At 38.4% G+C, this 13,750-nt stretch overlaps 1 protein-coding gene across 1 annotated transcript in view; it reads right to left on the bottom strand.

Annotated features, from left to right (window-relative positions):
- Positions 1–13,750, bottom strand: part of LOC133981750 (spondin-1-like) — a 96,651-nt gene that overhangs the window by 70,481 nt on the left and 12,420 nt on the right. Inside the window, exon 3 of the mRNA XM_062420592.1 lies at positions 11,637–11,770. Within this exon, the coding sequence (XP_062276576.1) occupies positions 11,637–11,770 (134 nt within the window). The remainder of the gene's footprint in view (positions 1–11,636; positions 11,771–13,750) is intronic.

The following is a 13,750-nucleotide window of genomic DNA, read 5'->3' on the forward strand; positions in this document are numbered from 1 at the left end:
ATTTTATTTTATTCATATTCTAGTCTAAATCAAATTAACCTTCTTGGCAACACAACAGTTTCCTCTGTATTGGAAAAATCAAGAAAAACAGAATACAGCGGGATCTTACCATAGTGGTTTACAAGGTAAAAAAGCATGGCCGGGAGCTTTGTGATTGGTTGTCGCTATATAATTTTCAGATGGCCTTTGACAATATAATTAAATTAAGCTAAATGTTTGTGATATTAAAATAAACCAATCACCTTTAACCTCTAATGGTATCTTAACAAGACAGTTTGCCCTGGGCGGCACGAAAAGCAAAGACACACTTAGCTTTATGAAAGCCTTATGACCTGAATGAACTTATGAATGTGCAGTGATGAGGAAAAGCTAACAGCTAACAGCTAGCACCTGTGTCAGTGTATTGCCCGTTTGTGGAAAATACACATGGACCTAAAAAACACTCCAGCCATCAAATTTGCATGAATTACACAGGCCGAAAACTCCTCTTTCAGTTTAAGTCAGTATTTTATCAATAAATTAGCAATGTTTCTTAAGAGCCATAACTCCTGAGGGAAGCTAACAATAGCAGCTTCTTGATGACGTTGGTATATCGTTGCTAGCTTGTTGGTAAGACCACTTTCATCTTGAAATTGGTACAAGTGAAATCAAATACCATCAATGGCACTGGGTAACTTGGTGCAGAAAAATAAGATATGAAATGCATTTCTATCAAAATAATTCTCAAATACACCAGTGGATGACAGGATCATCATCAAATGGCTCTTGTTCTGCTAGTGGTAGCTATCTAGCACAAAAAGGTGGACTGTTTGTCTGAAAAAGCTCTTCCAACTTTGACAGATTAAATAAAGTCAGCTTGACTGTATTAAAATTAGTCTGAAAAGTACATTTTCAGGGACACCTTTGACCTGCTGGTGGTGCTGTTACATGAGATGTCAGAAGATCAACAAAACTATTAGGATTTATCCTCTGGGGACCATGGATATTTGTACAGTATTTCATGTAAATACATGCAAGAGTTGTCTACACTCTTCATTAAAAACCACAAAATGTCTACAAGCTACATGGTGGCACTAGAGGGGAAGTCAATAGATCATCAAAAGTATTAGGATTCGTCTTCTTGGGAACTTGAACGTCTGTATGATATTTAATGTCAATGCCCAATTGTTGATATATTTCAGAGTGGTGGATTAATTGAACCATTAATTGACAGACCAATGCTGCTATATATGTATATTGTATATATGTACAGTATATGTACTGTTCTGTAAGTACCCTTTGTTTGACTTTTGCCTTTAGTTTGTGACCATAAGTTGCATAACTAGATGTGTTGTTGTTTGGGGTGGAGGGTGGATAAAATGTTTTAGTCTGATGGTCATGGTTCATCACTGCCTAATGTGGTGCTACAAAAAAGATTAAGAGGGCATGAGAACAGTCATTAGCAATTATTCTCTGAGAGCATAAATTTACATTCAAATTTAAGGCCAGTAGTCGTCAGTCTAACCGACATCCTTAGGCCCCACTGGTGGTCTTTAAATCAGCTTGAATTTATTTCTTAAAAGCCAACATGAAATACCATGGCAGAAGTTGTTTCTGACAGCTGCGCATACTTGAAATAATCTACTCCTGTGATCAACACAAAAAGCCTGCCATTGTCTGCGGCTGTGTCAAGAGCGAAGAGTTTAGATCCAGTTGTCAAACAGATTTCACAGTTAGACTTGTGTTGTCACTGAGCAAGCGAACGACTGGTGGCCTCTTCCTCCTCCTGGAGTCCTCTCAGTAACAGCACTAGAATACTGATGGGGAAGATTGAGCCCAGGGTCGATGTGAGGTGAAAATGTGATGAACAGACGGCCGGAGGGCAAGTGATGGAGCGAGAAGAGAAATGTTAAGTATGAACTTGATAACGAGATGAGGAGTGATCAACAGGACAGCCTCATTTTTCTCTCAACTTTCTCCCCCCCCTCTCTCTGTCTCGTTTAGCTCCAGGTGGTTTCCAGACACTGAAAGACTTTTCAAGAGTTTCTGGAGATTAAAGAACAGATTTGGGCTGAGCTCATCAGATCTACCAAAAGGACCTTGGTGACCTGGGGAGGAAAACAGACAAACACACTCTCTCCAACTCTTTCACACATTCACATGGACACACACTCACACTCTGTCGCACCCCGAGGAACTCGTGTATAGAGGCACGTCACGCTCGCACAAGATAAACGTCAAAACAAGGTAGAACTATGAAAACCTTTCAGCTGAAAATCCTCCTCATAACATGCGCCTGTTGAAACCTGGATGATGCTTTGAAGATGGAAAAATGAGGGAAATTGTATGGCTGATTCACCACTATTAAAGCAATGTGAGGATATTTGACAGTTCCTTCATAAAACAGTAATGTAATCAAGATGTTTTACTAAGATTGCCTGAGGAAACAAAATGCTCTAACAACTGCTATCATCTACAGAGCTTGTCAAACCTGGGGTTAAAGGATATTAGATTTAAGTGTTTAAGAGATGTTTGCTTTCGAAACTGAAAGTTTTTTGTGAGTACAATCACATTTCAGCATTAGCATCTAATAAAGTTTGCTTTGAAAAGAAAGAGAAGTCACCTAATTAGAAAGTTTCTTAAAGCTACATGAGTCAATATTTGTTACTGTCCATCCAAGAAAAGTTACGACAGATACCATCTAGCGGCTGTAGGGGTTTATGACCTGGAGCAGTGGTGGAGTTGAAATTGAATCTATATAAATTGACAAATGTCCTCATGTGGAGGCGGCAGGTTGGGTAGTGGACTTTCCAAATCTCAAGTATCATATTTACAATCGTCCTTAACCCTTTGGTTATTGTAGCCATGACGACAAAAATGACACATGTTTCTCTAACCTTAACACAGTGATTTTATAAAAATTCAAAATGTAATCTACCTACGGTAACCAAGTGGTTTTTGTGTCTGCCTAACCAGGCCTTAACCACAGCATTGTCACATCATAAAACGTCCGTATTTTTTTTACAATGATTTGTAACAGTTTTGGAAAGCACAGACAAATTATGTTATCACGTCAATTACTGCCGATAGGAGCTTCAGATTAGAAAACGCTCCTATGTGTTGTTCTGGAGTGCACATGGTCAAATGACTTTAATTTGGCCAACCTTCCCTGTTCCCCTGAGCTAGGCTATGGAACATTTTAACATCTTTCTGCTTACTGTTTTGGTTTTACAACCCACAGCTTTACTGCTGTAATTCAGTCTCACTCACAACTCTCATCAACCTTCTTGTCAACAGCAGCAGGTGTCTATTCTCAACAAAAATGTTCTACTAAACACACCAGATGCACAACAGACAGACAGATTAGCAACTTGTTGGTGAATATAGAGGAGCGTGTAGCAACTCAATATATTTCAGTCAATAGAGATCAAAACAGAGCTGAAAAAAGATTGAATGTTGGACTTACGTTCATTCAGTAGACAGAAGCACAACTCGACAAAAAACTTCTTTGTGCCACATGAGCAATTAACTTTCACTGGAAGGGTTGGGCTCCAGTAGCTGTTTCCATTTTGGATCTGACCAGTTTCCCAATTTCACATTCACCAAAATCTCCTCACTATTTCTTTTTAGTAATAAGCAATACACAATAAACATTTTGCAGTCAATCAAGCCCCTGCTAAAAACAGTTGTGGTTCTGCCTTGCTAACAAATGGTGATTGGACATTAAAATTGAATCTTTGGAGTTTTAGTTATTAGAAATATAGTTACTTGGAGTTGAGAGATAAACAATTCATTTCAATTTGAAAGGATTTAGATTTGATAGGTGGAGATTATACTGGATTCAGACTCAATAAAATGCTATCAACCCTACTCACTGGTAGAATTTACCCAACAATGAGCTGAACAGACTATAAATGCACTTTAAAAAGGGTAAAAATTTAGAATGGCTTGTATTTTTGCCTGAGGTAAAATCTCAATAATACATTTGGTATAATCAAACGATAATGACTCGGCGGAGAAAATGCCGTCTACACCTTTATTATCATTACTTATGTAACAATAAGTAAATGGTACTTGCATGATCACTTATTTGCTGCCCTGTGTGTCCATGCCTTAACTCCTGTTTGACTGTTTACCTAAGCTGAAACTTAAGTCACAAAAATAGAAGGAACGGAGGGAAGTGGCATCAAAATATCAAGATGGTGAAGCTTAAATATGTTGCTGGAAAGCTTAAAACATGGTCAACACCTACATGTTGTTTCAAGGCTGACAGCTCGACAGGGTGAGTGACAGGAGTTGGGTCAAAAACTTGATCAACTGAGGAGGAGGAGGAGGAGTAGGAGGAGGGCAGACATAACAGTACACACTTCCTGCCTCAAGATGAGACATTGCACATTGTATCTCGAAGTTGTTGTTAGTTCCAGTGCCAGTAACAGCTGAGAGGAGTAGAGATAACACTTGACAGAGAGAGCTATTTAAAAGCTGCTGACATGTTCTGTTGCCAGAAACTGATGAGCATGTTTCACAGCTGACTTCTTTTAGGTGTTCAGCTCATACATCACTTCACTGTTTGAACTTATGGAAAGAAAGTGGAGTCCAAACTGGAGTTTCACAGTATATGATCATAATGATAGGAGTCTTAAATAAGGCTGCAACTCACAAAACTACTTTATTTATTGTTCTATAATATGTCAGAAAATAGTGAGAAATTCCCATCAAAATTCACAGGATCAAATAGTTTGTTTATCCAACCAATAGACTTCTACCTGAAGATACTCAGTGTACTAACATAGAAGACTAAAAGAAACCTGAGGTGTTGGTATATGCACTGATGATTTTCAACCAGCATTGTATCATTACAATGTGGGTAGTATGTTGGCTGCACCCAGAGCAGGAAGCAACCATGGGTACGATATATATCCAGACTCAATGAGGAAAAGCCTTTGTAAATGAAAATAAGGCTCAGTAATGAGATATAATGCTGCTGCTCACTAACTTTGTCTTTGGTGCTCTGCTGGCTGCGTACACATCGTCAGCAGTTACTCAGTCTGATGGAACAGGAGGTGTGCAATGCATTCTGGTTGTTGTAGGATTCCTCCTTAAGAGCAGTATGGGGAGTCTGCAGCCTTTCTCTCAGTTTGTCATAAGTCACCAATTTCAATAATAATTGCACATTTCTACTGGATAGGGGACCTAGTTTTAAGACATCATCATATTCAATCACTTAAATTGTTGTTACTGATAGAATTGAGCTGTTATAAATCAAGAAAAAATATGATTTGTGTTGTATGTGTTTGTTAAAGCTCATGTAATTATTCATGTAATTGTTCTATCAGTTCTTATAGCTCATTGAATTAAACCATCTGTCCCAGTTCATGAGGGCAATGGTTAACTTTCAACAGTCCACTGCATTGTATTAAACAAAATCAAGAAGGGCCCCAAACAAAGCTCATTTTCAGATGTAAATATTATAATTAAAGACAAAACCTTTGGCTCTTAGTTAAAACACAATACGTTAAGCTGAATAACTTTACTGAATTCAGATCTCTTATTTTTTTCCTCTCGGTTCCTCAGTTATCAACACTGAGTGGGCACTACATATTCTTCAGCTCTTTTACCTTACTTTTTGTCAGGCAAAATCTGAAAGTTTGAATCAGAGCAGATTTGGCTTTTTGCCATCACATCAAAAATTTAAATAAAAGTCTAAATCCTTGGCTTATCTTTTAATAAAAAAATAGTCCCTCTTTTTAAGCGCTACAGCTGTCACCAACCGCTATCGACCCTCCTCCTGAAAAAATAATTGCACTGATTTTGAAATGGCAGGTTTCGGAATTGGCACCAAATTTACAACATAATCCTGGTGGCCTGTTACACCAGTGAAAGGACCAATGAGATTCCCATGGGGGAAAGTACTGGAGCGCTCCCAACTGTAAGGAGTTTTTCCATTTGATGCTTCTTGGATTGAGCTAAGAGACGTGTTGACATCCTGGAATGGCAACATATACCTTACTCTATAACAGTACTGAGGAGTATGGAGAAACAGACTGGGCTAAGATAAAGTGAGAGAAATGGGGCGAGGCGAGACGTTTAGTTGAGATTATTTTCAATTTTAAAATAGAGGATGTGGGAAGTGAGTGAAAATATGCCGCTTTGGAGTGAAGGTTCACAGCTGAAGTTTTCTTTTTTCTTTCCTTTAACTAGCGGCCACTATAAAGCAACATGATTCATAGAAGACAGACACTGATGTTGTCCACCAAAGGGCCGTTATAAAGCACAGACGTTCTGTGTAATATCTCCTCCCTGACTGTCATGAATTTCATTCTGAAGATTGTGCCTATAGGGGGGGAAAAAAAGAAAAACGGTCTCAACAAAGATGAAGTGACAAGCGAGTTACAACAGCAGAGAGCAGACAGTTAAGGAAGAAGAAAGAGTGCGAAAGAACGGCGTACAAGTTGGATGAGGTAATGCTAAATCTCTATCTCACTGCTGACAGACAAAAGTGACAGTAATACGAGGTGAATTTGCATAGCAGATGTTCCCCTACACAGGGCTAGATTTATTGGACTAGCAAACACTGGGATGGCTACGTGCCATCTGTCGTACAGCAGCAGATAAATTAAAAGTAACAGCTGTGAGTATACTGTGGAGGTGAGGGCAAGTTATAGCATCTCGCTCAGAGGAGGAAGAGATGCGTGTCAGGGAGGTTATTCCCTTCGGGAAGTCGGATGAGGAAATGGAAACGAGAGAGAGAGAAAAAGGGGGGGGAAAAAAGCAGAACTGTGGAGAAAGAGAGAGAGGGAGGCAGACAGAGGAGGAGATATTTTCAGAGGCGTGTTCACTCAGAGTTATCTCTGTTTATCATTTGTATTCTGGACTTGTCAAAAAGTGGCGAGCGGTTACATATTGCGGTAAAGAAATGTCATTCCTATACGCGTGAGATGATATAAGTTTGTTTGTGTGCAGAGGTCGAATGGATTACACTTTAAACCTCGTCAGGTATAACTGAAACAAAGAAATGAGCATGCTGATGATATTACATTTGTGGAGCCTTTAATTATATTCATCACGCATAAAAATCTGTCTTTCATTGTGTTTGTAAGTCAAAGTAAAAAATCATCTGCTTTCTTTCTCTCTCTGCCTGTCTACCTAAAGATTTTCTCCTAATTCCACAACAGCCTGTGGCTCTTGTTAGAACAACATTAAGAATTAATGTGTTCATCATGACATGGGCGTCAAAGTATTGCAGTCCGGGGGCTAAACGCATGGTTCACTGCATCCCGCTGTCTTCAATCAAGCAGCCTGAATGATCATGAATACACTAAATATAACTGTGCAGTATCTGGATTGTGATTATAGCTCCTGTAAATATAATGAGAAGTACATATGCTGGGGGTGGGGTGGGGCCGGGGCAGCACATCATAACTTTTAATCATCAGTTATTGTGAAGATGCCACAGTGATTCAGAGAACAATTGTTTTTAAGATTTTCCTTGTTTAAAGTTTGGTTTGCTACTCTGCTGATATTCATGTTTCAAAGCTTTTAAGAGTGTCTCTCAACATGCACCATGCCCAAAAATAGTGTATCCATAAAGGTTAGTGTTCATAACCGTGGTCTCATGTAACTGTAATTTTACAACCAAAAAAGTCAGAATGAATATAAGTGATCCTGAACCAAAAATACAGAGGCTCAAGCATCCCACGCAGGGCTCGACTTCAAGGCACGTCCACTTGTCCAGAACGAGTGGATTTTTTTTCTTCTTTTTTTTTTCTGTAGAGCGAGAGGATGAGAAATGTATCTGCCTCACTGCTACACATTTGTTTAAAAATGAGTGAGCGCTCTGTGCTGAAGCTAGCAGGGAATCTGGAGACACTTTCATGAGACAGACGAATGAATCGGAGTTCAGAGGTTCATGTATGAGTAGCTGGGAAAGATCTTTAAAAGTTTTTAAAATTGACAATAGTGTAGTTTAAAGGAGAACGTAAAGAACAAGCTGAGGATTGAAAGAAAAGTTGAAGGTGGCAAGAGAAAACATAGAGGCAGGCCTGGGGTCAGGTGGTAGAGAGATATGCACACATCCAAAACAGGAGGCAGAACAAACTGGTAAAGTCTGACTTACACCTGTATATAGATGACTGTTCTATAAATATATTAAAAGCACTATCTGTTATCAAAATGTAAAATAAAGGACATCCTAGCAAACTAAAGTCAAAGCACAAGATTAAAACCTGCTACAAAATGACTAGTTTTAATGCAGGCACACTTTTGAAAATAAAAGGCTGCAGAACATTTATCTTATCTGCCAGTTTCAAATTGTATTTCAGCGGAATAAGGACACCAGTGAATGGTTTGTCACACAGTATGCTGGAGCAAGAGACTGAAAATAGTGCCCTCTTTTCTATCCATTCAATCAAGAATCGATTATCAACCAAATGAGCACCCAAGTATCGTGACTGTATTTCGTGAGGGGATAAGCATATCGTCCAAGGCCTACCTGAGATGCTAACCACGACCAATAATAGGTTTCTATGGCTCATATGCTAATACTTCCAATGAATAACAAATAGTCAACAACTTAAGAGTTTGTGAATCAAGTTCAAACGGAATTATTTTGAATGAATTCAAATGTGCACCTTGGCAAGCCAGTCTGAGTGTGCCGAAAAATATGCAGTCAAACGAGGTTGTACATTTGGTTGTGCTCCGTTCGTCTGTGGTTCCTCCTTCTGTTGGCTCGGTGGGGTGGTAAGCTAGCCTTTTATTAACTCGACAAGCAACAAACTTTGTCCACTCAGGACTCGCTATTGTCCTCCGTTTTAAAAAAACAACACCACATTAACTTTAGCTTAGTTTACGGAGGGTCAACAGGGCATGTAACAGGTCAAGCTAAAGTGACATTTAAAGCGCCCTCTGCTGGAACACAAGGGAAACTACTTCAAATGGTCCGATGCGTTTATGGAGACAGACAGGTTATTACAGCTCAAATATGAACTTTTCACCCTTCATTCATTCATTTTTGAATACAAAGTGACAGCCCTATTTGTGACCCCCAATCGGCTAAGTAATCAATTAATACTGCTTTGAAAAAATATCATATTGACTGATTTTTTTTCACATAAATGCATGATATAAACATTGGTAAGGATTCCTTTAAACTGTCTATAAATAATTTGTGATAACTACTTTTGTTGGACAATATAAAGAAATAATCACAATAAATAATATTATTGTCATTTGTAGATAATTTTATACCACTGATATAATAATGATGGGGGGTGGGGGGTGAGATTGGAGAGTGGGAGCTACACTTCTGTAAAAACACAGACTGACATTATGGGCCTGGAAAGAGTTATTTACCTTTAATTCCATATAAGCGATGCCGCTCGCTTCTGCAGTCTCCACTCAGGACGTACACAGTGAGGAATGGAGGACACTATATAGACACAATGATTTTGTGTATTGCACACGTGACTGAAGTACGGAGGAGGATATTTTACCATTAAATGACTTGCTGATGCTCTCTGGTAGACATACTTTATAATAACAATCAACAGTGTTTCTTAATTACCTTAAACATATGAATGCTGTAGTGTAATTTCATCTTCTCTCTTCATTTTTCATATTTTTATAGACTAATACCATTATCTGCAATAAGCTGATATTCACTGATATACTGGATCTGCCTTGGCCATTTGTATTGGGCAGGCTCTATTTTTAAACACCTAAGTCCTGTCCTTCCTATCATTCATACTCATCAAATACACACTTCCTCAGTTACCACTACACCACTAGTCCTATCTTATTTCTTGAGGTAACACTCACATCGGTGAAAAACGAGCAGTATCACAGCCGTCTGACGGAACCTTTAAACTGACATCTTAATTCTCTTCGAATGTGATGAAACCCAGATGAAACAATACAAACACTTTGACCTGACAAAATGTTCAGGAATTCAGAGTTTCAGAGTATTCTTGGAGTTGTTATTGCCATTTCACACAGTCACATCCAACAAAGCTCTCTTTCTCTCTCTTTCTCTCTCTCTCTCTCTCTCTCTCTCTCTCACACACACACACACACAACGCTGTTAAAATAACAGTGCAGGTTTAGAGTCGAACCTGCTTCAAACCACAAATTGCACCCCCGTAATCACCATCTGTCTCTTTGTTGTAGAGCCGGTCCCTTTACACAAGCCACAGTGTGTCACGGCTTCTGGAGAAACACCTGGCATTAGCTTACTTAATGTGGTGCCTATAACCAATAACGACTATCTGTAAAAACAACAATGACCATGCTGGGTACAATATTTACTGGTAGTGAAGCAGTCCAGATTTCTGCTTGCTGCTTTGTGTAAGTAAAAAAAGAAAAACTGTGGAATTGTATAACTTGAACATTGACTTTTAATTTCACCTACAAATTGCTTTCCATTAGACTTAATCCAGAGTGTGCCATATGGCTTTTTGAATTGGATTCCTTTCTTTCAAGCAGCCACCTATTTCCATTCATTTCATCACACTTGAAACTTGTTTGAGTAAAGTTATCTATCACAGATGTAGCTTTAATGGAGCTTAGCATAAGTTCAAGTGGGAAGACTATCTATTACTTGTTCGTTCATTCTCATCGACCCCCAACCAGATCTCAGCATCCTCTTTATTCATCACCACCACCAGTGTGTCATATCCATCAGGGTATTTCCTGTTCTACTCTCACCATCACTTCCCCCTTTATAAATGTGATTGACTTCACAATGGGGTCTAATCACCCAAAGACTTTCTCAATTTCATCTTTTATGCATGTTCAATAAAAAAAATTAAAAAAATTGGAGGAATCTCCTGACTGACTGCATCACTGGTGAATGTAGACTATTGAATTTTTTTCTTACTACTAAGTAATGACATCTTAGACTTACGAGTCTTCTGTTCTTTTAAATGCAACCGATGCAATTAACTCATTAATACTCACTCTCAATCAATCAATGCCTTGGCCTTGCCTTGCCTTAATTCAAGAAGTGACAGACAAATCAATGTGGGTGTAGTAATGGCAATGTTGCTTCTGAGTCATTATTATCACTGATAAGTCTCTTAAAAGATTGGATTAATTGCTATTAAATTTGGCAGAGACCCTCATGCCCCCATCAGGGTGATTTGTAATCTTTGGTGATTCTTTAACGTTTCATCTAGCTAACGGTGTTCCCGTGTTTTGTGCAAATTAGCAAATATTATGCATGCTAACAGACTCAACTAAGATGGCAAATATAGTAAACAGTATACCTATTATCTGTATGCTTGATATTAGCTGATATGCTAAAAATCAGCTTGATATCATTATCATTTTGAGCATGTTAGCATGCTGATGTTTAGCTCAAAGCTCCACTGTACCTAACTGCAGCCTCACAGGGACGCAAGCATGGCTGTAGATTCTTGTTTTAGTCTTCTGGGATTTGATTTTCCACTATCAGAGTTCATTAATTCAATACTTTTTGGAAGCTGACTTTTAAATATTGGATGTTGGTGTTTTGGAGAATTTTTTGAACAGTCCCCAGTTGCAAATCAGTTATCGTGTGATGGTTAAGTTTCTGCAAGTGAATTTTGCTATTGCCCTCCCAGACACAAATATAACTACAGTTTTATGGGAACAAGAGCATCATTATTCAAAATAAAACCTACTTCAGTATAATGCAGCCGGACCCAGTAGGCGGCGCTGTCCAGAACACTTGTATCCTTGTGCGTCTACGAGGTGTACTCTCCGTCACTGCAGGGGGACAGTTGGTCATGAACTGTGTGTCGTCCTCATCAATGATCTAGAAACAAAAGAATGGAGGACAAAGCGTTAACATTGAAAAGCAACTGAACTTCATTTGGAAAATATCACCATGATGTTTCTGTCCAAATCAGGAAGTTTTCCTAGTTTTTCCCCAGAAAAATGATTATCTAAATCCGTTTAAGCTCTGCTGCAGTAGGCAACAGACCTTGCATTGCCACAAGAGCTTTTTCTCTTTCTGTGTTCTGGCAAGGCTCAATATTGAGACAGAAGTTATTTCTGGTAGCATGTAGAACAGATGACTGGTAGTCTGTTCTTCTCTCACCTAACTGGACATATGCACCACTTGTTTCCAGTTCTGAAACAGGAAAAACATGATGGCTCATATGGTGGAAATATTGTCAGATATCTCCTGAATTATCCACTTATCTCAGTTCCATAGTTTATTTGAAATACTGCAAATGGTTGTTAATCAGAGGTTGGCAAGTTAGATCAACATCCTAACAGTTTATCTGATTGGTGTGGCACAGATCTGATCAGGCTCTGCTGATTCTCAAGAGAACTTTTCTTTTAAATCCATGCTAGCAGCATGGCTCTATGGATGGTGATGTGAGTCAGTTGGTCAGTCCACCACTTTGATCTAGATTAAAATACCTCAACGACAACTATTGGGAGGATTGTCAGGAAAATGTGTATATTCATGGTCCACAGTGGATGGCTAACTTTGATGACCTTCTGACTTTGACTCTAGGGCCACCGTGAGGCTGACATTTTAGTTTTTGGGGGGGGGGGGATCAAAAACAACTCTTGGATGGACTGGCATAAACATTGGTACAGATACAGTATCTATGTTTCCTGAGGAAACTGTAAACCCTAATGACTTTGGTGATTCCGTCTTTCCCGCAAGCACAAGGAGCAGGTTGACATTTGTGTCATTAATTACGATGGAGTTTGTTGCAGACACTCATGGTCTTTGTGAATTTTGGTGATCCTGACTTTTCACCAAGCGCAGGTCAAAATGTCAATCAGTCCAACTGTTAGCATGGCTGTACAATCTGAGTCTTTAGAAAAACATTTGACCTAGCAAGATTGAATTTGTCTGTCAATTCTATCTATGTTCTGCAATTACAGCAGCAACAATTTGTTGATTCATCGATTAGTCAACTAATAGAAAATAAATAATGAACTAGTTTGATTATTGACGATAATAGTATTTTTTTAAGCAAAATTACTATTGTCATCTGCTAGGATTTGAAAATTTCTTTTGTCTTTAGATTTTGAACTGTTTATCAGACAAAACCAAACATTTGAAGACATTACCTATTCACTATTTTACAGACAAAAAGATTAGTCAAGAAAATAATTAGGAGCTTAATCGTTATTGAAAATAATTGTTAGTTGCAGCTCTGTAATAATTGTGCATCAACATGAATTTTACAATTAAATGTAACCATTTGACTAAACATAACTTATCAAAGAGGTTTACGGAACGGAACAAAGGAAATCTGGGGAAAAGTCTTGTCTGCCAAAGACCCCATCAAGGAACAGGTAGATAAACAAAACCATAATGGAAACCACATCGACTAAATGACTAAAAGTGCTAGCTTCTATTTATTTTTTTGTTTGTTTTGTTCTTTTGCTGGCTCACATAAAAAACACATTAGGAAGGGCTAGGTGTCTATGATCTTATCAGAGGAGAATTTGTGCACTTCACATCCTCTTAAATATATTGTGAGTGCAAAGAATGAGCAGTCTTTCCCCTTCATCATTGATAAGAAAGTAAGAAAAGCAGAAATGTGTGATTTCCAGTTTTAATATGGTATAAGTTTGGGGAGTGAGCCATTAAATGAACTCATAAGTCAACATTAATCTCATCAATGGCTGATATCTATCCTTAAAACAACACCAGTAACAGTAATATGGCCTATGTTAAATTCTGATTTAAATCACAGCAGTGACACCAGCTTGAGCCAAATGTAAAGTTGGGTGAAAAAGAACATTTTTCAAATTCCCAAAGTGA

The sequence above is a fragment of the Scomber scombrus genome, chromosome 6, assembly GCF_963691925.1.
Source record: "Scomber scombrus chromosome 6, fScoSco1.1, whole genome shotgun sequence".
Classification (NCBI taxonomy): Eukaryota; Metazoa; Chordata; class Actinopteri; order Scombriformes; family Scombridae; genus Scomber; species Scomber scombrus.